Source organism: Seriola aureovittata, chromosome 12 (genome assembly GCF_021018895.1).
Source record: "Seriola aureovittata isolate HTS-2021-v1 ecotype China chromosome 12, ASM2101889v1, whole genome shotgun sequence".
Lineage (NCBI taxonomy): Eukaryota > Metazoa > Chordata > Actinopteri > Carangiformes > Carangidae > Seriola > Seriola aureovittata.
In genome coordinates this window covers 15,961,992-15,986,376 of record NC_079375.1, presented here as the reverse complement: position 1 = coordinate 15,986,376, position 24,385 = coordinate 15,961,992, and the positions used below count along the sequence as shown (strand labels likewise).

The following is a 24,385-nucleotide window of genomic DNA, read 5'->3' as shown; positions in this document are numbered from 1 at the left end:
AATACAACAGACTCTAAATCTGTAGCTTTCCAGAGTCACGTTTTGTGGATAGATAATTCCAATTTAAAACCGAATTGCAATTAATGTATTAATGGACCAATTTCAACTTTCATATCCTGGATAGATGTGCACCTGTGCATTCCACTGATGCGCATAAAAATGGTCATATAAACAAAGAAATCTGTCTGTTTTAATGGCAGTCTTGGGTCTGACATGGATAGGGCATTATGTGAAATTAGAGTTGTGTATTGTTCATCTGTTAAGTCCAAACAGTGCCAACCTGTAATTCTGCCTCGCAGGTAAGTGCTAAAGTTGTCTGATAGTTCTGATGCTGAAACAATCAAATATTTTTCAGCAGGGTTCTGATCGCTTCAAATTGCTGCTTTAAAAGTGAGATGTAGGAACAGGTTGTTTTTATATAGACATCAATACCAGCTGAAAAGTAGTGTTTATGTATTTATCTGGATTATAGTTGTTTGTTTTGGTTTTTTTTTTTCACATTAACAATCACTTACCATTTGCAAGATTTACAATACACTCACTGAACATCTACTTATTTATGCAATTATCCAATCAGCCAATCACTGGGCAGCAGTGCAATGCATAAATCATGCAGTTTAAGAGCTTCAGTCAATGTTCACATCAAACATCCGAATGGGGAGAAAATGTGATCTCCGTGACACTGTGACGTGACTGCTGGTGCCTATAGTATTACTATGGTTTTCCTAATAAAGTGCTCAGTGAGTGGTGTATTGGTATAATGGATTGATGGTCCCATTTCATGTATGATTGACGTTGGACTTGGAATTTACCTCAGGGCTCAGTTTTGACAAAATACCGACAGCTCTCCTGTTGCTACTTCATTTACATGGATCTCGCATTTTATTAAGCCACCTCTCCCACCCTCGCATGATGCAGGGGTGCGGGTTCTCGAAAATGGCAACAGGTTGTATTTATCAGTGCTGCGGTCTTAGTGAAGTAAACCAACAAGATACATTTTAAACAGTGTCTCTACTTTTAGATTTTGAAGTGCATTATTAACAATAATCCCTTCTGGACTCTTCTGCCTCTCCAGTGGCCTGCCAGCGAAACCCCCCCACCCCCGTCGAAACGAGGAACAGTGCAATTATCTGGCTACAAAGGGCCACATAAGGCTGGACATAGGCCTGGCAGATTACTGGCAGACACCTCATTACTGAAGCAGACTTCAACAATAGGCCTGGGCATTGCTTCTTCTACATCTATCTGTCAAGTGTGCTATTAGCCTGTCAAATGGGGACAGTCAGCACCATTAGGCCACCCTGATAATCAGACCTATTTACTCCCTCATTTTCCTCTCCTTCACTGTCAAAATCTAGCAGTCTGGTCAAAAAAAAAAAAAAAAAGGCGCCTGCTTTCTCCTTCCTGCCCTATCTTCCCTCCCACTCCTCCCCTGACTCATTCTCAGACAAAGACAAGTTCAGTTGATCATTACATTCCTCGCCATAATCAAACACGGTATGCCCTCTACCAACCGGGCCAAATTTAATTTCAAAATGTACTGCTATACAAAAGAGATCAGAATGAAGGCCTTTCTTCTTCACCAGTCTTTGAGATAAATGTGAAGTAAAGTTCATTCTTCGAAGCAGAAATGTAAAACCAGTAATTCTGAACTCCTTTGACATTAGATGTTTCATCACTGAATCTGAATATGTATTTGCTGACACCAATGCTCACTGTACGTGACAGAAAACATGACACAGAAAATCACAGCGCATGACCGACAAAGGGTTCCGGGAACCCAAGCTGACAAACTTGTGACTCTTTCGTCACGGGAACCTCGCCAGCATGAACTCAACCAAAAATCGCTTGTCTTTTGCCACACTGTAACTCCACTTCATGTCTGTTATTAGGTCCCACAAGCTCACGCTGCAATTTCCACGGTCCGCCTCATCCACAGAAAAATGAAGATAGCCTCATTTAAATTTTTCACTTGGTCAATATTTGTCCCTTGATAGGCGCCTTTGTGTACAAGTCAAAGACCTACAAGAGCATGAAACACGCTGTAGCAAGAAAAAAAAAAAAAGGATCGGCAAACACAATATCCTCCACCTGTCATTTCCATTGGCTGGGCTCAGATCCCATCACAGGCTCAGTTAGAGGATGAGCACACATGCACGCACAAACATGCAGAGAAACAGACAGGGAGAAAGAGAGGGAAGAGAGAGAGAGAGAGAGAGAGAGAGAAATAACAGGATGAAGGTCATTTTCATTGGCTGGGCTCAGATCCATCACAGGCAAAGGCAGGGAATGCGTACGCACGCACGCACGCACGCACGCACGCACGCACGCACGCACGCACAAACAAACACACACACACACACACACACAAACACAAACACAAACATAGAGAGAGACAGACAAGGAGATAGAGGACAGACAGAGAGAGAGAGAGAGAGAGAGAGAGTAGGAGTGAAGAATATTTCAACTTGGCCTGAAAACAGCAGCTGTCCATGTATCTATCTTGGGTGCGGTCCAGTCTGACATTAAAGTATTGAACAGTGAACAGAGTTGAACGTGGACAGCTGTTATACAACACTAAAGGTGAAACCTGCAGTCCAACACGTCTGTGGCTGCTGTCAGCAAAGCTTAGACCAATGCAACAAAGAAACGGTGGCTTCATGGGTCACACCTAAATATCGAAATGCTCAATGTAACTCAAATATGTGAAAGGGACAAAATGACATAAGATTAAATCTCGTTACTTTGTGTTAATCCAAAGAGCAGGAGTGTTTCAGCGCATAAATCGGAAGGTTTAAAGACAGGTTTCAACTGGGGTGTAGCCTTCCGTGAAGTGAGGAGTACTGACTTGCCATGCAGCTTTGCTCTCAAAACAAAGTCTCATTAAACAAAGACCAAACTAAACAACAAAGAGATGTGTCTGTGAAGCAACCAGCCTTCAGCCTCAGCAAAGAGGTTGCATAAATGACTTGTGTTGTGAAAGCAAGGATTTCTGGAATGAGCATTTTGAGTTGAAGATGCAATAATTGTAGGATTTGCTATTTGAGAAGTGTGAAATAAAAATCAAATGAAGGCAGAGTGAAAAGTAGATTGCTTACAGAGGAGGGATTTAAAAAACACCAATGGCAGTATGTAAAGTTACACGACAATGATGATGATATTGCAAATGATTCAGTATAAACATCATCATCACTACCACCACAACATCATCATTAGCGTCATCACACCTAGCCACAGCTGCCACTTACCGGCCTGATTGGTGGTGATGTCTATGGAGACATGCTGGGCCGGATATGGGCTCTTATTACTAACTCCATTGACAGCCTGAATCTCGAAGCTGTAGAGGGTGTGAGCCCACAGGTTGCTGATGAACACTCTGGTCTCAGTCAGACCCAGCTGTCGCGGGACGAAATCCACGTTGTCGTCACAGTGGGAGCAGGAGCGCCGGTCGGTGCGACACTTCTTGCACACTATGTTGTAGACGACATCGTCGCGGCCACCCGTCTCCCTGGGGGAATGCCACTCCAGGATCACAGAGGTTTCATTCACAATGGAGATCACATTCCTTGGGCTGGATGGGACACCTGTAACACGTACAGAGAAAAGATGTAAGATAAAGGCGAGCTGTCATGATCTTTAAAGCAAAATACTGCATTGCTTTTAAAGAAAAAGGAAAAAACTTGCTTTATACATCTGTCTGCTGTTTTGTCAATGTAGCCAATTTACAACTTCTAATAAACATAAATGTTGTTGTCTAAGAGCAACTTTTACTTCTTTTTCTTCATCTTCAGCACAATTGGAATTCTAATTTATTCCATTCATACCCAGAGAGATCATACAGCGAAACATTTGTGTCTATCAACCATTGGTTATTTAGCAAAATGCAGTGTTGCATGGAGTATTCTTATCCAAGTGGCTCTGGAGATTCACGCTCCCATTCACTCCCTCATAGCCCGCAGCTGGAGTAGAAACTTTAAGGCAATATAGAGAGAGAAATGAAGTTATAATAAAACTTTTTTTTTTTTTTTTTTTGCTTGAGTGGTGGCTAAATATTAGGGGGCAGAGAATTGGCTTGTTCAGCCTCCTGCAATTGCAGCACAATTCTTTAAGAGTTGAAATCTGTTCAAATGGCAGTGTAGAATTCTGCTTAACCGAGACTATATCCCCGCGGCTGCTCAGAAACAGCTCTTCCCTCTCAGATACCAGACGCTGCCAATAATGGAGAAACTCAGCAAAGTCCTTAGTCAGTGCTGCTTAGGGTTGAGTGAGGCTGCCCTGCAGAGCTGATCTGGTTCCAATTTATTCTTCATAAAGCTTGACCTTTATCATTAAAAAAGAATTTAAACTGACTCATTTCTCGATACATGACTACTGTGAAACTAAAGAATCATTCAACTCTAGAGCCACTTTGAAGAATTATTCAGCTCTCTAGCATACTTCCTTTCCTCTTCTCCTTTGTTTTTGCCCATGAGAAAAATATGACAATACATATAGATATTTAAGTATATTATGATGCAGCACTTGAGTTTCCTATTTGTGTGGGCATGGGGCGGATAGTTCCTTCAGTCAACACTGACACAATTAATCATTGTTGCTGCAAAGCCATGTGGGATAGCCCTGGGGAGCTGGGACAAAGCAACGGAACACACAAGGGTGAGTGAACGGCACTGTTACTGCTGCGACTGCGGCTCAGCACCCCAACGACAAAGAGGTCAGTGACAGGAAAGGCGTGAACCCCATAGTGTGATTATTATGGCTGGGCTGGGAGGACCGCTAGAGCTCCAAATACATGGTCAAATGGTACATAATTTGGTCCTTGAATGCTACCAGGTGTACTGTATGTGGATGTGTGTTTTGGTAGGAACGGTCTATATGAGGGAATTGGCAGGACTTTAGCTGTTTCCCTTGGGTGCCGAACAATAGGCATATGTTACTCACACTGCTTGTATCCTCTGTGCCATTAATCACGTACATGCACTTGCCCCTAAACTTGCATTGCAGTCAAAAGCAATGCGCATCTGCTCATGTGGAAAATGCATGTGGCACAAATACACATGCCTGAACTACCTGTTTCCATGTATCTGTGTCTGCGCTGTCTATATCAATGTATTCATACAACGGTGGGGGGAAAAAAAACACTTCCAGGTTGAGGTGTGAAGGAAGCGTCACACTCCTTCATCCCAAATACAACCAGGCTCCACATATGCAGGGACAGCACAAGAAATCAAATGTGACTGCCACTTAACCAGTGATTTGTAGACTATTACTGTAGCCTTCGGCTGTTGTAATTTGCCATAGGATTTAATTTGCTGAAGACGTTACTTACAGGCTTTCAGCTGGAGTTCATTTAGCTATGCCAATCAGATTTGGTATGCTTACATACATGTTCTTTCACTTAGTTTATAGTGGCAAAACATTATCTCCAAGCAGCCGCTGTACCTGTCTGAAATGTATTAACATTGCAGTAAGGGCTCCATTTTACTAGTGCAATCACAACAATCACAGATCCAGATAATAAACTGGATCACATAGACATGTGTGGGATTGTTTGGCCTTGTCGGAGGTATGTGCTCTACTGAATGCCACTCCAATGTGCATAGGAATGGCATGTTTGAAACTTTCAGTCAGGATTTAGAGAACATCATAGTGCAGAAACAGCTCCGGTGAAAGTTATCAATGGTCTTCTTGTGGTCTAGGACAAAGGACTCGTCTCTATACTTATCCTCCTAGGTGTTAGTGCTGCAACTAACACCATCGATCACAAGATTTTACTACAGAAACTTGAACATGTCATTGGGAACAAAGAAACTGTACTAGGCTGGTTCAAGTCATATTTACTGAATGGATACAATACAATGATAGATACAATGACACTTCCATGCACACAAAAGTTATTCATGGAGTTCCACCCGGGTTCTGTGCTAGGATCGACACTTTTCACCCTATATATACGTCCTTTAATCAATATTATCAGAAAGCAACACATAAATTGATGCATAATATGCATCTACTACACAACACTCATTATCAATATTATTGTTTTTATTATTGTTATAATTACTATGTGTTGCTATCATTGCGGCACCTATTATTATCATTATTATTATTACTATTAACAACCAGTCTGACAGTGCTTTAGTACAACAGCATACTATATATAGTGGTTTCTGGTGTCTCCTCCTTCACCTCTGTCCCTTACTATTGACCTTACTCTGTAAAGTGCCTTCAGATAGTGTATGTTATGATTTGGCAGTATAAAAATAAAACTGATACAAACGATTTTAAGGGGAATATAAATGTGACTGGTGCTCTGGTGAATCCTGTCTTCCCAGCCAGCCACATTGTATGTTCCCTTTTAAGGAGCTAAGGCAATCTCAGTGGCACATGATGAGACTAAATGACCAAATGGAAAGGAGAGTGCAGACCAGCTAAGAAATCAATATTGTTGTTCAGGGAAGCACAAATGCACAGCAAGGCAAACATGCAGCCAGATGACACGCCTTTGTAGGTTGAATATGTGGAAGTAGTAAAAGTCATGTCATCTTTAAATATTTAGTGTATAACTAGCATCGTAGCACAAACAATTTGAAGTGAAAATGAAATGTTATAGCATTTTATTGGCTGCCTTTAGTTTGTTTTTATTCTTGTGGTTAATATGCTTGTTCTCAGACTTGCTTGTGTTTACATTCAACAACAATGCCATTGCTGCCAAAACTGTGATTCAAGGAAGAGTCTGTGTAAGCTGTTTAAATGATTGCACAAACTGACAATATCCTATAGAAATCCCATCTTTGCGACTATTTAGAGAGAGTTTGCAAATTTGTTTTCTAACAACTTAATGTTTCTGAGACACCCTTCTAAAATTTCACCAGAATGTAACTCATAATTCTGCTGTATCACATCAGATTATAATTAAAAATACAGCACATCATAAAAATTTCAACCTGACGATTTTCTTACATAAATTACACATTTCATATGTCGAGGTATGTCTTATTTATGAATAACATGGAGTCAAATTATTAATAATCACTGAGCAGACTTGACTTGATGAAGTTAGGTCTGTTTAGTCTCACTCAGCACAAGGCTAAACCTTGTTGCACCACACGGAAATACCATGCTAATGGACAAAGGTCATTTCAGGGTCAGGTAAATATAAATAAAGAGTCTGACGGAACCGGTAAAAACTTGGATGTTTTGGCGGTCCATTGGTCAAGTGGGATTTGAGCTGGTATTCCCCATGGACAGTCTGCCTACACTCTGATCTAAATCTTTCAGTGTGGGAGGCCTTTAGCCGAAAAACATGGGTTCATCAGTGGGGGGAATTCTGCAAGGTCGCTTTCACCTGAACACTGCGTATTGCACTGTGTGGTCTCACCTGTGGGCGATTCCTGTGTCTTTTTAAATGTGGGGAGGGCCGATGGTTTAACACGGAGGCACTCACCTTCACTAACATGCACATGAGGCCCGACTGGAAACCGAAATACAGAACAGAGAAGTTTGGTTTTGTGTGTGACTTTGGTCTTTGCTCAGGACACCATTACTCCACTATATCTTTACACAGAAAATAGTTGTTTGCTGCTATATTATAATATCACTGTTTAAAGTCTCATTTATATAACCTTTAAATTAGTGCGTGTCCCCACAATAAACTGCAATTGTAAGGAGCTACTCTGTATCTGTAACTCATCTGGACAAGTAATAATGGTATTCTATTAAATATAAGATTCTGCAACATGTGCATTATCTCCAGGGCAACGAGTCTTTGTAAATGTCTTCTTTCACGCACAGTCATGTATGCTGAGCCACTCGCTGTCCTCAGTGGCTACTGCTGCAGGTGAATTTAGAGGCAGGTACACATAGCTGCCCTGGTATTGAGACGTGCTATTCAAGTTCCCACCAGGGCAGTTAAAGACCACAGCCCAGTTTTCCCCTTTGGAAAGAGTGGCCCAGTGCCCAAAATAAACACTTCTGCACATTGTTTACTCATCCACCATATGAACTTTTGAATGGTCTGAGGCCTGCGTTTCACTTCTTTCAAACTGTTTGTTTTTATGATGTGAAACAGGCCTTTAGGGACCAACAGAAGGTCCCTGTGTGATGATACTTATCACAGCCAGAGGGGCTGGTAGAAAGAAAGAAGGGCTGTGTGGGTTGGTGAGATATGAAATAAAACGTGTTATAAGGACTAATAATATGTGCGTGCAGTACAGTTTGCAATACAATATGAATATGTGGAAGCTTTTCTCTATCGGACTAAAGAATAATCTACACACCCACATGACTGTCTACAATAAGTGGAATAATTGAACATGACTCTGCATCTGTCAAGCTTTAGATGTAACAGACACCAGTGGTGCCTTTGAACATATGTACATATAGATAGAAGTCTGGAGCATTATGTCGGTACAGGGATTAAAGTAGGCCAGACAATTACCTTAACTTAGCTTCATTTACTATAGTATTACCGAAAGAGCAAACTGGCCAGCTGACTGCTAAGCTCCGGGAAGCACCCTTAACTGACTCCAGAACTGACAACACAGTTGAAGTGGGGGAAAAAAATAAAAAAACTTGGAGTGAGAACAGAATATTTATGCACTTTGACGGCTCACTCCTCTTTCTCTTTGAAAACAGAACAAGGAGAAAGGAGGAGGAGTGAACAGCCAAGCAAAGAAGGAAAAAAAATTATAAATAGGGTGATGAGGAGAATGGAAAAATAGATAACGCTGTCCTTTCAGTCAGGAATTTTGATGGGTTTTGTTTGTGTTACGAGGCGTAGACAGTGTTTGACGGGGCTCAAGGAGGCTTTCAGGGGACAGGCCACAGATATAAGTATTACATGTGAGCCACGAGAATCAGAGCCAGTGTGGTACGAATCAGGAATGTAGAAACCCATCAGAACCATCCTATTTTCCCCCTCATTCCCTATATTTATGTTGATTCGGTTACATTCCAAAGATTTTCCTCATGAATCGGTTAGTGGCTGGCAGTGGTGGTTTGTTTTTACATATTCACGACATTGTACTGTGTCCGTATCTACAATCCCCCATTCCTTCTGAGACTAAACTTTCAAATGTACAGATTCAAATCCTAGTTTGCCGCATCCCTCCTATAGTACTGATGGGATTTTTAAACATATGTACATATATATGTATATATATATATATATATATATATATATATATATATATATATATATATATATATATATATATCTTAGTCATTTAGTCCTCCATTAGTTCTCTCCTCCACTGTTCCTCACACCAGGAAGTTCCATCTCTGCATCCCTTCTCCCCTACGGAGCAATCAGCGCTGTTTTCTCCGCCTGACTCCCCCTCAGTTTCCACTCAGCTTGTCATTCTTCTCCTCTGAGTCAACACTGAGAGAAACCCACTGGCCCAGTATGTTGGAGCTGGCTGACCTCCCCCCACGGCAACATTCTCACACGTACACATTCATTCTTTTTCACACTTGCACACCTATGGGGAGGTGGAGGTACGTCAGACTGGGGCCTCGAGCCTGGAGAAGGGACCAGGAGGGGATTCGGTGCAATGCAAACCACTGTCCCAAAGCCCACTATGCAGGGTAGCCAAGCTGAAAGGAGTGGGCTTCACGCTGCGAGACAGAACACACCCTGAGGCTTGAGCTGGAGTCAGCGCAAGACAGAAGGTTGGGATAAAGACGGAGGGGGTAGGAAGTGGAGGGGCAGTTTGAAGTGCATCCTTGGCATATTCCTGAGGGAAAAGGGGGTAGGGGTGTGGGCTGGGAAGTGTGTGTGTGTGTGTGTGTGTGTGTGTGTGTGTGTGTGTGTGTGTGTGTGTGCGTGTGTGTGTGTGTGTGTGTGGTGTGTGTGTGTGTGTGTGTGTCGGTGGTGGGGGGTGGGGGGGCATAGCATGAAGACCCCTGCTGACAGAGCCGGGCGCTGGACAATCCATCAGCAAGCTAATCAGACTGATCTGGAGCACACAGGGACCTGCGCCTGTGATGCCAGTGTGAAGAGCTAAAGCTACAACTTCTGCTGCTACAGATTGGCCTGATTTAAGCTACTCAGGCAGTGCTCTTATCAGGACCCACAGTATTAAAGAGATTCTTACTAGGATGATCTCACTGCCCCCCCTCCCTGTTGAGATCTAGGGCACCCTGAGCATCAAGCTCAGCTGATGCTGTATGGTTCAACCATCAGAGAAGACTTTGACTGTGCTGTTGCAAATGAATGTTAAGTCAAATTGAGGAGGAACTGAAGTTGGTTTAAGATGTTAATGTTGAAAACAAAATTCTAAGTAGGACATTTTGACTGCATGCATGGGAGATAAAAAGCATTTTCCAAAGAACTGAGATATAGTCTCTTGTAATGAATATTTTATTTTGCAGCACACTGTGTAATTATGATTGTAATAGTGGGCATTTTTTCTCTTCTTATTATTTTACTTACTTACGTAACTAAGCACCTATAGGATATGTTTTCATTAGAAACCAAAAATAGTCTAGTTTATAGCAATTTTATTTATATAGCACATTTTATTACATGTGCTTTACATTGAAAATGTTAAGACATAAAGAGGGTTCAAGGTGTATGGAGCATGAGGGGAAAACTGTGTGAAGCAGATGAGGAAAAAGAACAGACCAGAGATGATAAGATTAGAGAGGAAGTGGCATGATTGAAAACAAAAAAAAACAAAAAACAGGCTGCATTTGGAAACTGAACACAGACCGGAGGGATCTGTTCAAGAGGCTCCACTGGGGAGCTGTTGTGGAGATTGCTTGGGGAAAATTTAAGGCCTCAAGGTAGAGGCAGATGCTACACTTGATGGAGCGTTCACCAATTCACCAGAGAGCTACGCAGCATACCATGGGAGGGCGGAGAAAACTCAAGGTGAAAGTGGGGTGTCATCCGTTGAGAACATCCAAAGCCTAAAGGTGTTGATGGTTACACTTGGGAAGCGTTCGAACAGTCAGACAGACAGCCATGCTGCACTGAGGTTCCCCCACAGCTTTGAGGCACTTATTCAGAGTTATAAAAAGGATACATGGCCAAAGAGGTGCATTCAATACAAGTCCTAGCCGTGAAGGCTATACTGTGCAGCTGTGAACCGATTAGGAAAGGAGTGTGGTCCTCAGCTCATTCCTGAGGCCAATTAGCCAGGTCTTTGTGAATAAATCAGGGCTAAATGAATACATAACCACACCTATAATGCTTCCAGGTCAGCCATTGTGAGCAGAACGAACCATTAAGACACTCCCCAGTGGCAGCGAAGGAAGAGAGGTAAACAAACTTTTTGGGGTCTAACGGTGCTCTCCGTCAGTGTAACTGGGTGTCAGCAGGGATGGCAGGAAGGCTTAGCATATTTCTTTTACATCATATTAAGATAACTATGATGCTGCGAGAGGCCTTATTGGATCTCCAGCGGATAACGGCAGGACAGTGTCGAAGCTTCGCAGCATCTGCCTGAGTAATTAGGACTTCAGGGGATGATAGCAGACAGAGAGAAAGAACAGCGAGAAAGAAAGACAGAGAGAAGGCGATAACTGTGAGGGAAACGGAAAGGAAGCGCATCGGCAAAGTGATGGAGACGTCAATGATGGAAACCCTGCAATGTAATAATTATGACCAAAGTAAGAAGACAACAAGGGCTCTGGATATATGCTTATTCAAATGCTACTGCGTGTTCTGGTTTGATGACACTGAGAAGGAAAAAAATCCATCTCTATCATAGTGGTTTATGTGCATGAACCAGTCTATCCAATATTGATGTCACATATATAAATGCATAATGCATACGTGGATGCCTATTACAGGAGCTTGTCTTACATTAATGTAAGTGTGTGACAGTGTTAATGTCGTGTATGTAATATGCATATACAATATACTTACTTGTGCAGGGCTCATCCGGCTGATCAGCGTCCCCGCGGTAGTAGCCGTTGCGGCACACACAGATGGTGGCAGCCTCAGCTGTGGAGCGGCTGTTAGGAGGACACTGTAGACACAGACCAGGACCCTGGGTTGACTTGAAGGTACCCGGTGGGCAAGCTGTGAGAACAGAAAAACAATGTCAGAAAATGAATGAATAAAGAAAAATAAATGGATAGAAAATCATGGGCTCAGTGTCATGCATGAGCCAGGGAGTTTTTGTTTGTGTTTTTCACCTCCAGTTGCAATATTTTACCATATTCTCAGTTTGTATTCTGATCATATTACATGACTGTTTAATCATACTGATAACGGAATAAAAATGTTTGCTTAGTTTATTTTTGCTTTCCTTTCCATGATGTTTTTGAGGTTGGGAATATAGCCAGAGACACAGAACATGACTGTTAGTGGTCAGCTGGCAACCAGCTGTCGCATTTGAACTGTGCTCAGGTACAAATATTAACAGAGGACGTGAAGCGACGAGAAGCGACGAGAAGCGACGTGAGGCAGCGCGTCATTCCGTCATTGCCGACACTTTGTGGACATTGCCATGATGTGTCAGAGTTATAAATCCTAATGGCCGTGGTGGAGGACAAAGATTATTGTGGCTGATATCACTGCGCCTTAGTCCAGGCAATAACCTAATCCATTTACCTTCATATCCCAAAAGAATACAAAGCTGAGGGTTTTTTTTGCACTGTGTGGAAGGATTTACTGACTACAATAACTATGATAAATGTTTAATATTTTAGCAGGCTTACTGATGGGGGAGGAAACTGTGGTGTTGCTGCACTACAGAGGGGGAGGGGTTATAAATTTAATGGGACAAGCGCCTTACAGTTTCTCCAGCTGCGTCTGTTTTGCTGGAGTAAAAGATTATAAAGGCTTGACTGTGGCTGAAAAATGGGACGTAGGGTATACTTACGCTTGTGTAAAAACACAGTTATAGTCCTTTTCTCACAGACTAAACTATGACTGTAGCATTTGGGTAGTTTGTAAAAACGAGAATTGCTATGGGGAAACAAAGTATGTGCAGACAAGATACATATCAAAAACAAAGGTTTGATAGAAGGGCAGCACTTCAGACGTTAAAAGCAGATTGGTAAAATCATTATGGGATTTGCTCACCACAAAATGGTTCTGTTGTATCTGACTAAGAGCCCTCTATTCCAATATTTATGAAGAGCTTGGTAAATGGAGAGTTATTTAAAGCAATAATGACCAAGGCGTTGGTCACATTCCTGCTCGCTGCCGGGTCAAACAGTGGAGACTGTAGCGCACTTGCTATGTGAGGAAAACCTTTAGACCTTTGTATCAACAGGCTTTTAAGATTTAATTAAAAAATTTTATGCTTCATTAAAAAATGCACTGAGAGGCTGGGTTTGGGAGCGGGAGTCTACTTTACTACGCCGTAAAAAAAAAAGAAAGAAAAAAAAAAGGGCAGCTTCCTGTTTTTATGACTCCCCTCCATTCATACCATTCAGCCCGCCTCTCAGATGGGCTGTTAGTGAGGGATAGATAGATAGATCAAGAAAAAGCGAGAGAAAAAAGCAGGTGAAGGAGAGAGAAGAGGTGTCATGCAGACACACACACACACACTCACACACACAACTCATGCCGCCCCCCCCTCCAACCCCCAACAGCGGCTGCGCTCCCACATCCCCTTTAGTGTGGCTGACAGACACACCACAGGCTAACTGACTGACCTCATGTCTAGTCACACAACACTGTCCACACACGGCCAGACCAACACATACAAACACACACACATGACCAGACCCACAACAACCACAAACAGCTTATAATACAACCCTGAGAGCTGTGAGGCAGATATCCCCGTGAGCAAACCACATTGCTGCGCTGTGGATGCTCCACAGCCGTAGATGCATGTATGGAAGAATATAAGGATTCTATAGGGTTTGTAAGAGAGTGCTGTAAGGTCAATAATGTTTGTATAGGGGAGTGTGAGTCTCTTTTTTTAGTGTGTGTGGGAGTGGATGTTTGCAACCTCTCTCGACTTGTAATATATAGATTTCATGTGTGAAGAGCTCTAGCTCCTTCTAATACAACAACATTGAGACTCTTAAAACCTCTCCCTGGTCATATGGTGAAGCACAAACCAGCTGCAGAGACGTTTTATAAAGCAATAACTTCCAAAGATATCAGAGATTACAAGACGATAAAACACAGATCAAAAATTCATTTTCAGCAGGAGAGTAGCAGAGAACTTATGTGTCATCATCTTTGCTGTATAAAATTCATACATCAGGGCGAGCAGAGAACCGCTCGCACGCACATGGCCATCTCACGCACACATACATATACATATACACACACACACACGCACACACACACACACACGCACGCACGCACGCACGCGCTCATGCAAGCTTCAAATGCCCATTGCCCTGACTCTTAAGAAAAAGGGATCACAATAAGTTGTTCAGAGCGTGTTTAATGGAGTGTGAGCAGAATATGTGCATTTGGGTGTGCCCTCGGGTTGTGTGTTTACAGACAGACAGTAGCTAGCCTGGACACTCATAAATGGACAACAGTGAAGAGAAAAGAAGGGGAGGCTGTGCTGAATCAGCCATCTGAGATAGCAGCGCTGCAGAAGTGCCTCAAGGCGAAATTGTAAGCATAACAATGCATACATACACACACACACACATACACACACTCTATAACTCTGAGAAACACTCCCATATTGGCATCAATGCTATCCACACCTCCAGAATGCATTTACTGAACTGATTTACACGACGACACATGTAGCCACTGATGACCCCATTAAATGAGACGGCGCACCCACATTTTCCGCCACTTGACTACAGCGTATGTTCTACAGAACCTGAGATAATTTACTGCCTCCTCCTTGGACAACTGGAGATGCTGCGATCAGCATTATAGGAGAGGGGAGATAAGTGACAGCCAGGCAAACACAAACAGGCAGCCACACACACGCACACAAGCACACAGACACACAAGCACACACACACACACAGCGCAGGATGAATGTCCGTCTAAATTATAACTTCTACCTTGGTGCTGAGGCTCTTTCTCTAATGGACACATAATATGTGCATGAATCGTAACATTAAACTCATTAATTAGCTACTCACTGATCTGCCTCACAGAGCGAGAGGGAGGAAGAAACAGATATGGGCAAAGCTAGAGAGAGAGAGAGAGAGAGAGAGAGAGGGAGGGAGGGGGAGAGAGAAAGAGAGAGAGAGAGAGAATGAGAAAGTGATGTGAACAACGTTTGCAAACCCTCAGAGGTCTCGTTCTAAGGACAGGCAGCAGTGGGCTGAGTAGCGTTATGCTTCATCGAATTTGGAACCAAGCCCAAAGTCTTTTCTCCTGATTTGTGAATATTTAGATTGGATGAGGCCAGGAGTTCCTGTCCCGCAGAAGAAAAAGGAAAAAAAAAAAAAGAAAAAGAAACACACATAGACCCATCACTCATCAAATGTGTTGGTTTTCAGGGACATGAGGGGATAGAACATTAGATCAACAAGCAATTAGTCTCCCCAGTGGGAGAATAACCCACAACTGAACTGGCTGCATGCAGAAACAAAACATTCCTCCCTTTCAAGTGGTCTCTATAGGATTCTCTCTGCATTGTTCTCTCCTTCTTACTTCTTCTCTGCCCTCACATCTTTTTTTTTATTTTTTTTTGTCTGTCCCACTGGTAATGAATTGCTCTCTCTCTCTCTCTTCTTCTACCTTTCCTCCCCTTGTTGCTTTCTTGCCTTGACTGACAGGTCTGAATCCTTGTTAACTCTGCCTGTCTCCCTCTCTCTCCCTGTCTCGAGTTCACTCTGCAGTGAGCTGACAGTTGTACGGCAGCTGTGGATCACTGCTCGTTACTCATCACAGTCTAACTGTGATGACCTCATGTCGCAGCGAGCCTGACCGGGAGAGATGAGACGATGATCTCTTCACTGTCAGTCATTTTCCCAGCAGGTGCTCTTCCTCTTTACATTTCGGTTAATGACAACAAACCAAATCTGAATAAAGAAGCACGTGAATCAGCTTTGTCTACGTCACATATCGAGTTATTTTGGAGCAAACAGTTGATCTTCTTTCTACACAACAGTGATGTATTGATTGACCAGGACAAGTGCTACATGAGAAGATGAAGATCGGCAATATGAGCCAGTCTCATGTGCAGAGCTGGGAGCTGGCGTTCAGGGGCTTGACTAAGCAATGTGCTTGCTGTGCGTATAATATAGTGCGCAGTGCAGGCAATACATCATACATGGAAGCACACTGGCACTGTGCCACATAAGGTGCATGTGTTTAGAATGTGCTGTTGTAAAATGTATAAAGCCCGTAAGAACCCGAGGTAATTGGAGACATGGGATTTATGGACGCAGTGGATTAAGAATTATATTAACTTGTCATGCAAGCATCAGCAGGTGTGCGCAGGATAAAAAAAAAAGGAAAAGGAAATGTACAGTTAGGAGTCGCAGGAAGCAACTGCAAAGGATTATAACCAAGATGGGTTTGGAAATGGCTTTCCTACTCAAACCCAATCAAAGTCACAGTACACTAAGCCCTCCCCTGACTTTTCTTTTGGCATCATTCTGAAGTATGTATGAGCTTTTAAACCCCCAGAAATGGCTTGGCAGCAAATTGTGGGAAATGAAATCAAACGTATGCACCGGTTGATGTGGAAAGGTAGTCGAGCTTATGTGATAAATCTGAGATTTAAAGGAAAAGAGTTCCATTCTGTAATATGAGATATTTCTCTCTTAAAATCTTTCTGCAGTACTGCAATATTGCCTATTAGCACTAAAGTAGAGCACATCAAAGCTATGGCTCGTTTTAAGACATTTTCTTTGGTAAAATAGTTATTTCCCTGATGAAATCTATGTAGCATTTTCCTGCAGAATGTAGTTTGAGAGAATTAAAAAATTCAAATCTACATTTCTTCTAGCTTCAGCTTTGAAATACCAACTCTGCCTGTCTGAGGTTTTAAAACACTGTGCAGAGAGGGTGCGTGACCAACCGAAGGGCACAAGTTGTGAGTTAGCGTCAGTGACCCTTAAGTACAACTCTTGGCCCCCCCCAATAACACCCTTAACCCCGTCCCTCATCCATCACATGGGATGGATCACAGGCTTTAAAGGCTTTGGAGTCATGCATACACCCACTCACTCACAAACACTCATACAGATAGGCTCATGATCGGGTCAAGACCCCAGTTGACCCCTATTTCGCTATTTTGTTGCCCAGTCACTCCGAACGACAGCTCTCTCCCACTCAAACCACAGGAGGCTGCGTACGCGCCGAGAGTGTGCCTGTATAGATTCGTTTAAGTGATAAATCTGAGAATATCAATCAAGTGGTAAAAACGAATATGTTTGTTTGACAAAGGGGACACGAAACGTGGCCGGACAGCCAACATCTTAAAACAAAAAGGCAATCAGCGCTGCAGCCTATTGGTATTCACTCTCGCTCTTCTGTCATTGTTCATTTTCCAGCCACAATCCACGTAATGAGCTGCTTTTCCAACCCAGGTGCTCCATTTCTCCACAAGGTCATTGAAAAACACAATACAATTATTTGAGACAGAGGCATGGCTCGAAACAAAGGCTTGTCAGAATCATCAGAAAATGCCCGCAGGATATTAAAAGTTGAGGTAAACTGCCTTTTAGGGTTATGATTTATTCATTCAGAGAAACTGATTCAAGAACAGTTTTGCATATTTCTCATAAACTGCCAACATGGGTCAAAAGGGACTAAATATTTTAGTCCAAGATCTGGGACTCCGATGTATGTTACTTCTCACAAGTGCGGTTTTTTGTTTTTTCACTCGAAGGCATCCAGGGTTCGCAGCGGTGACATCACTTGGCAAGTCTGGCCAGTGTAATTCTCCACTACCCCCTGTCATCACCTTGTAATCTCACAGAGAGAAAGAATGTAAGGCGGAATAAAAGAGGGCCAGAGAGGTTTTCTCAGAAATAAAAGGGATGGCAGAAAGAGTGCAGCGGTTGGAGCATACCTTGTCTGCTTTTGTTAAGAGCTGAGGTTCCTCCCATAGAACACTCCCCCCTCGATCATTAATCATCTCTCCATTCTGGCCCTGTCAGAGCCTCTCTGCCAAGCTAAAACACGCACCTACACCCACCGCCGCCGCCGCCACCACCACCACCCACGTACACACATACTCACCCCACACACACATAAATTCGCACAGATACAACTCTTCTAAACTTTCTGCTGCCTTATCCAAACACCACTCCATCTTCACATACCTGTCCTCTCAACTAGCTAATACGGCAACGTCTGATGCTGCAGAAACCCCCGGTGAACAATACTTAAAGCCCCTAAAGAAAGCTGAGCCATCCGCCAATTAGGCTGGCTTTGTAACTCCGCAGAGGACCATACAGCTGTGTGGTCTTGTATCAGAAGAGGGAGGCGATGTCTAAAAAGAAGGCATTAAGAAGAGAAAAATGAGAAGGAACAGACAAATCTGACACTCAGTAATGTAGTAATATACAGTAAACAATAGCAGTTGATCCCCTGCATGCATGCGAGCATGCAAGAAGGAAAACCATGTCCGACTGGATTCAATAGAGGGCAGTGCAGCAGTAAAATAAATACAAGATGAGACAGTGTCCAGCTAAAGAAAATAAATAAGGCTGTGTGTGATTTCTCTAAAATAGTCTGCTTCACATACGGATGTGGAATCCAACAGTCTGACCACTAATGCTAATGAACAGAGCAGGTTATCTGCTAGACACTGAATATATGAAGACGTGTTCTGTTAAAACTAAGGTGTGTATATGTGTTTGTGTTTGTGTGTGTGTGTGTGTGTGTGTGTGTGTTTTTTGAGGCTTAACAAACCAACGAACAATTTAGCAGACAGCCCACGCCCCTGGGCAGACTGTTACCATGGTAACCGCACAGCCAGTATTTTTTTGGCCCACAGTTTCCCTTTGAACAGCCGGCCAATGACAGACCAGCCGACTGGGAAATCTGGCTTACTGAAGAGCGCATGCATGAGTTTGTATGTGCATGTGTCCGCATGTGTATGTATGTCTGTGCATAATATGAGCAAGATACAGATCAAAAGAGCTTTATAATCTCTTAGCTCCACACAGACCGGTCATAGCTGAATGTTGCGTTGGCAGCTGGCCACCCCGTATCGCGCCTGGCACAGTGGTTTCGGGTCAATTTTATTTCCAGGAAGATGCAGCTATGTGCCAAGGCACCAGGCATATCTTTCAGATAGAGGAGTGGTCAGAGAGGAGCAGGGGGAAGAGATAGAGAATATGAGGGAGGCATTGGTATTCCAGGAAACTCCACTGTGCCAATCCATCCTGGCTGGCAAGGTAGTAGAGAGAACTGCTCTGCTCTCCGAAACATATCGCCGCTCAGCAGGCAGTAACATGTGCTTGCACTACAATCTACACTGTAATCAGAACCTAACAGGGGACTAGCGGGCTCATTGCCCACTGCCAGCTATCACAGAAAAAAACAGACAGGGGCAAGACAGACCGAAATGCAAAGTTACTTGATGAGGGGTGAAATCAGTCAGGGGGAGTTATGTGAGCAAAGGAGCGTTTTATTGTCAGTGTTTGATTGCATTATGATTGCAGTATTGATTTGATCAACCTGACTTCACTCAGGGAGCAAAACGAAGTAACAAAAGCCGCTTACATTACCAATTTAGACACATTAATGTGATGGTGCAGGATATTCACAAAACAATATTTTCAAATGCAATCCTATTTGTTAGCGCCCTCACAGAAAAACGTCTATTCAGTTATCTAGATTTTATGAGCAAAAATCAGCTTTTGTGTCTTGTGTTGAACTGGCTGCGCATCACCACGCTCAAAGAGGGCCGATCGGAACCACAGGTCGTAAAATCAACATTTACAGGCCCCGTCAATTACCTAGCAATTCTGTCATAAAGTGAATAAAGTATATGTTTCAAGATAAATAGCTTTCTCTTTCTTACCACTCCAAGTTGTGTGAGACCATTAGCTTCCTCTGTCTCAGCACTTGTCTCTTTTAAAAAGGATCTAGCTCATTAAGTTCATGGCTAGATCAATTAATCTATAGCAGTTAGCCAAAGATGCCCACTCTTGCTCTTTTTGCTCCTTCTTCGCTGTTGCTCTGCTCAACAATGTCTATTACAGTTACAGCCTTCAGATCTTTTCTTTTTTTTTTTTCTGTCTCTCTGCTCATAGTTCTGACATGAAGAGAGCTTAACCTGATGAGAAACTGTAGATTGTAAACAATAAATCAATGTGAAGGAATTAGGGACGGAGAGAAAAAGCTTTGCTTATCCAGGAATACTTTTGCCTCGAGTACACAATTACACACCGACAATACACAGAAACAAAGAACTCATCAAATCAAATTCAGCAGGAGTTTGACTTTTATCAGCCAGTCGAGCCATCTGGCGACATAGGGACTTTTTTTTCTTTTTTATCTGTGCAGCTTCGCCTGATGCATTAAAATAGGCTCTGGTGCAAAATTTGAGTTTTTGTTTTCGTTAATTCTTCACATAATGTGCGATTGAAAATGAAAGTGGATGTGATCAAAGATCCGGGAGGTGGCTTCAAGCAAGGAGTTTGCAGCTATAGATGTACCGTAGTGATACAGTACAGTTATTATAGCACATAGCCTTCAGATTAGCCACAGTAATCTGTCAGTCATTACAGAAAAGGACAAAGAAAAACAATAAACTTTGCAAATATTGTTGATTGTTTGATCAGAAGATTGTGCTACTAAAAGAGTTAGTCAACAGTAGAATTAAGAAGCAGCTTCAAAACAAACTACATGTCTTGTTAATAAACTGAGAGAAAGATTTTCTAATTTTAGATGCTTGTGCATTTGTATCTCTGCGGAGGCTATGTTTACATTCAAGCAGTACACCTGCATTATATATTGACTGAGTATAAACTACATTTTTCATGCAATAATTTAATTAGAGTCACTTTCAGGTGTTGCACTGGAGTAACAAGGATTTTGACAGATGCAGTCCCTGAGCCAAGAAGATCTGGCCTCGTGGACTGATTTTTTTTATTTTATTTTTTTTTGTACTGGCTACTTGATTCATTCCTGTATGCTAATTAAGAGAAAAAATAAACATTTTATCCATTCATTCATCTTGCAGGTACATGTCCTTAAATTTCATATTTGTCCCAGTTGTCCTATTTTCCAATCCAGAGGCAGTGAACTCAAAACAGTCGAATGATTGCTGCACAGCAGCTGTGTTCAAGGAAACAATCTACCTGCTGGTAGCAACAAATCTGTCACTAAAACATCACCCAAACAGATAGACAGTGAGTCAACAGAGATGGTATGAAGCATGTGTGCTTATGTTACAAGGAGAGATTTTCTGTGATGGTAAATAAGACTCTCAGGAGGAGCTAACTGCACTAGGTCTATATTTCCTTAGATGGACACACAATTGGTGATTTTTTTTCCAGAAGAAAATACCAAACACTGTGACGGCAACTTGATGTAACACAACTAACGCAACAAGCAAAGGAAATGCCTTAAAACAGTTACAGTACAAGACAGTGAGAGTGGTTCAAACACAAAGCCTTTGGAAAAGTACAGTAGTGTCAGGAGAAATTAAACCAGAACATTTTTGGATTAATATGTGCAGATGAACATTTTGATGAAAGAAAAAAAAAATTTGCAAAAAGAATATGATGCTAATACATTGAAATTAAATACCTTACCTCCTTCCAAATCTTGTTGAAAAGCCCTGATCACTTCATTGCCAGTCTATTTAATGTTAAAATGCTTTGAGAATCCTTGTAGCAAGGTTTAACAATAGCTCCAAATACCCATGCATCCCGAAATGCCCAGCCCCTTGGCTCAGCATTGAGGCCCTGCTAATAAGTGTAGAGGCCTGTGAAGGGGGTGAGTAATTATGCACGACTGAATGTAGCGGCAGAGTAGAATGATAAAACAACTGGAAAACAAAGGTCTCTTCACTGTTTACCATTCTCTAATTTGATTCCTAATTGAGCGTACATAACACAATGTTTACACCAAAATATTCTGGCAAAGACAAGCACCCTTGGTGGAATCACACAGCTGAACACTGCCTCCTCTTCCCACCAATGATGTCAAAGAGTGTAACCATGGGAGGCCCTTCCATCCCCAACCTATGACCAAGCAGTAAGCGGCTGCAACCCTGTCACGCTGATGCTGACGTTTTCACACATGGCGCAGTCGGAGGCCACAGGTTAGCGGTAGAGTGGATTTGGATGTGGATGACAACAACAAGGAGAGGAGAGGAAAAACATAAGTCTTGCCTTTTGAAATCCAATAGCTGCCCTCAGGCTGCAGAATGCATCACTGATGATAGGACAAGAGGGGGGGTAGGTGAGGTTGGAGAACAGAAGAGTGGATGGGGTGGCGCGAGCGAAACAGCGGCGGTGAGGTCATCAGGAGCAGCGCTGCGCCCCTCGGATGGCGATAACATCAACTATCACAAAAATAGCTGGATTAATACAATTATGCATTCACCAGCGGGATGTTCCTCCAGCTGTACTAGAACGTCCGCTGTTCGTTGCCCCTGCTGCTATTATGCCTAATGGGAAGTAATGATAAAATGCTCCGCATCAAAAGAGAAAGCACGAATTATGTGTGAAGCGTGGGAGAGGAAAAGTGACCGGGATCAGGGAAATAAGAGTGTGAGAAAGGGAGAGACAGAGAAGTGGGGAAGTGAGAACAAAACAAAGTGAGAAAGCACTCAGGAGTGCATCTTGTCACTCAAATCGTTGGTGGCAGAGTCCCACAATATGTGTGTTGTGCTAAGTAGCCATTTCTCATTGCATACTTAGTGACGGCCCAGCTATTATTTCTAAGGCTGACAATAGGCAACGGGGAATAAAAAAGGCTGGATAATAAATGCTGTTTAGAGCAACTGTGCATCTGTCCTGCCCAACAGAGACAGCTCCATTCATGGTTCGGGATGGGTGTGCTTTTCTACATACAAAAACAACGATTCTGTGGACATCATGCCCAGGCATGACCAGACAACTCAATAGATGAATGACGTGCATGGAAATATATTGTGCTTATACTGTACAAAGACAAACAGATGTGTTCATCAAGTATTCTGTCGCATTGTGTGAATGAACAGAGACTGACCCCGCTCGTTGGCACACAATGCACCTGCAGCCGTGAAATTCTCTGAAGGTAACCGAGCAGACAGCGCATCTATATTCATGTCATATTTACGTCCCCATGACCTCTATACAACCTTATCAGAAAACTGTATCCCGTTCCAGACAAACAAACACACACAAACCCACAGAAAAGGTGTGAGTTTGTGTGTGTGTGTGGCACAGTGAACCGCAGCCCCCACCCCACCTGTCCAAATCTGGACAGAACTGACCTTTATCAGCCAGCGTTAGTCAATATGCCTTGAGCTATGAAACTGGCAAACAACATTTGTGGGATTGCATGTGTGTTTGCGTATGTGCCTTAAGGGGGTGTGTATCCATGTGTGACCTCCTTACGCTGCACGCACATCCTCACGCGTTGTCGGATTGATGGAGACTGGAAGTCATGCATTCGAGTGATGGACAGTGGTGGACTAGAGTTGATGGATGACCAAGATATTGCAAAAAACAACACAAAACAAAACCAAACAAAAAGAAAAATCAAAAAAACCAAAGCCACCAGAGCAGCTTGAAGTTACCAGTTAAAAGGTAGAGATTTATAAGCATCAAAGCAGTTTCACAGAGAGCTGTTTAATATTGGGTTATACTGACAGTGGATTATACTGACACTCCTATAAATTCTAAAATTTTCCAAATATTGGGTTATACTGACAGTGGATTATACTGACACTCCTATAAATTCTAAAATTTTCCAATGTGAGGGCTAGGAAGTAATATAGCGTCATAAAAATTCTGCATACATAAATAAAATATAATCAAAATAATAATTATCTCACTGTAATTCTTCAAAAACAAAGAATTTATTCATTTTTTAATCCCCCGTGTTTATCTGAATATTTACCTAAATCCATTATTTTTAAGTTTTTATCATCATCATAATAATCAGAATCTCACATAATAATAATGTTTAAACAAAGAAAAAGAAATTCTAAATTTACAGAAACTTCAGCTTCGCTTTGATTCGCTTCGCTGTTCTCAGGCATTGTCAATAAAAGTGCTCAGCAAACCAGGAACAAAGATACAGACACATAGTCTTAATTGTGCATGTGTGTGAGTGGCTGACTTAACGGATAGAGTGTGTGTGGCACATTCTCATTAGGCCTCATGACATTGTGGACTTTGTGAAAGACATCAACACCTTGTCCAGCAGAGAATTAGGGAGAAAAGCACAACACAAGCACCTGGGAAACTGGATTAACTGTATAAATGGCAGAAAGCCATTAACACGAGGGTAATGTCTAACAAAGGTATGGTGTGTGTGTGTGTGTGTGTGTGTTTGTGTGTATTTAAAGGAGAGAGAGAGAGAGGG

The 24,385-nt window shown here is 42.4% G+C and overlaps 1 protein-coding gene across 3 annotated transcripts in view; it reads right to left on the bottom strand.

Moving 5' to 3' along the window:
- The window catches only part of LOC130179492 (ephrin type-B receptor 1-B), a 159,857-nt gene that overhangs the window by 49,780 nt on the left and 85,692 nt on the right, over window positions 1-24,385 (bottom strand). For all 3 annotated transcript variants that reach the window (XM_056392505.1, XM_056392504.1, XM_056392506.1), the window contains exons 4-5: window positions 11,873-12,028; window positions 3,249-3,584 (exon numbers count right to left, since the gene is read on the bottom strand). In XM_056392505.1, coding sequence (XP_056248480.1) covers window positions 3,249-3,584; window positions 11,873-12,028 — 492 coding nt within the window. The remainder of the gene's footprint in view (window positions 1-3,248; window positions 3,585-11,872; window positions 12,029-24,385) is intronic.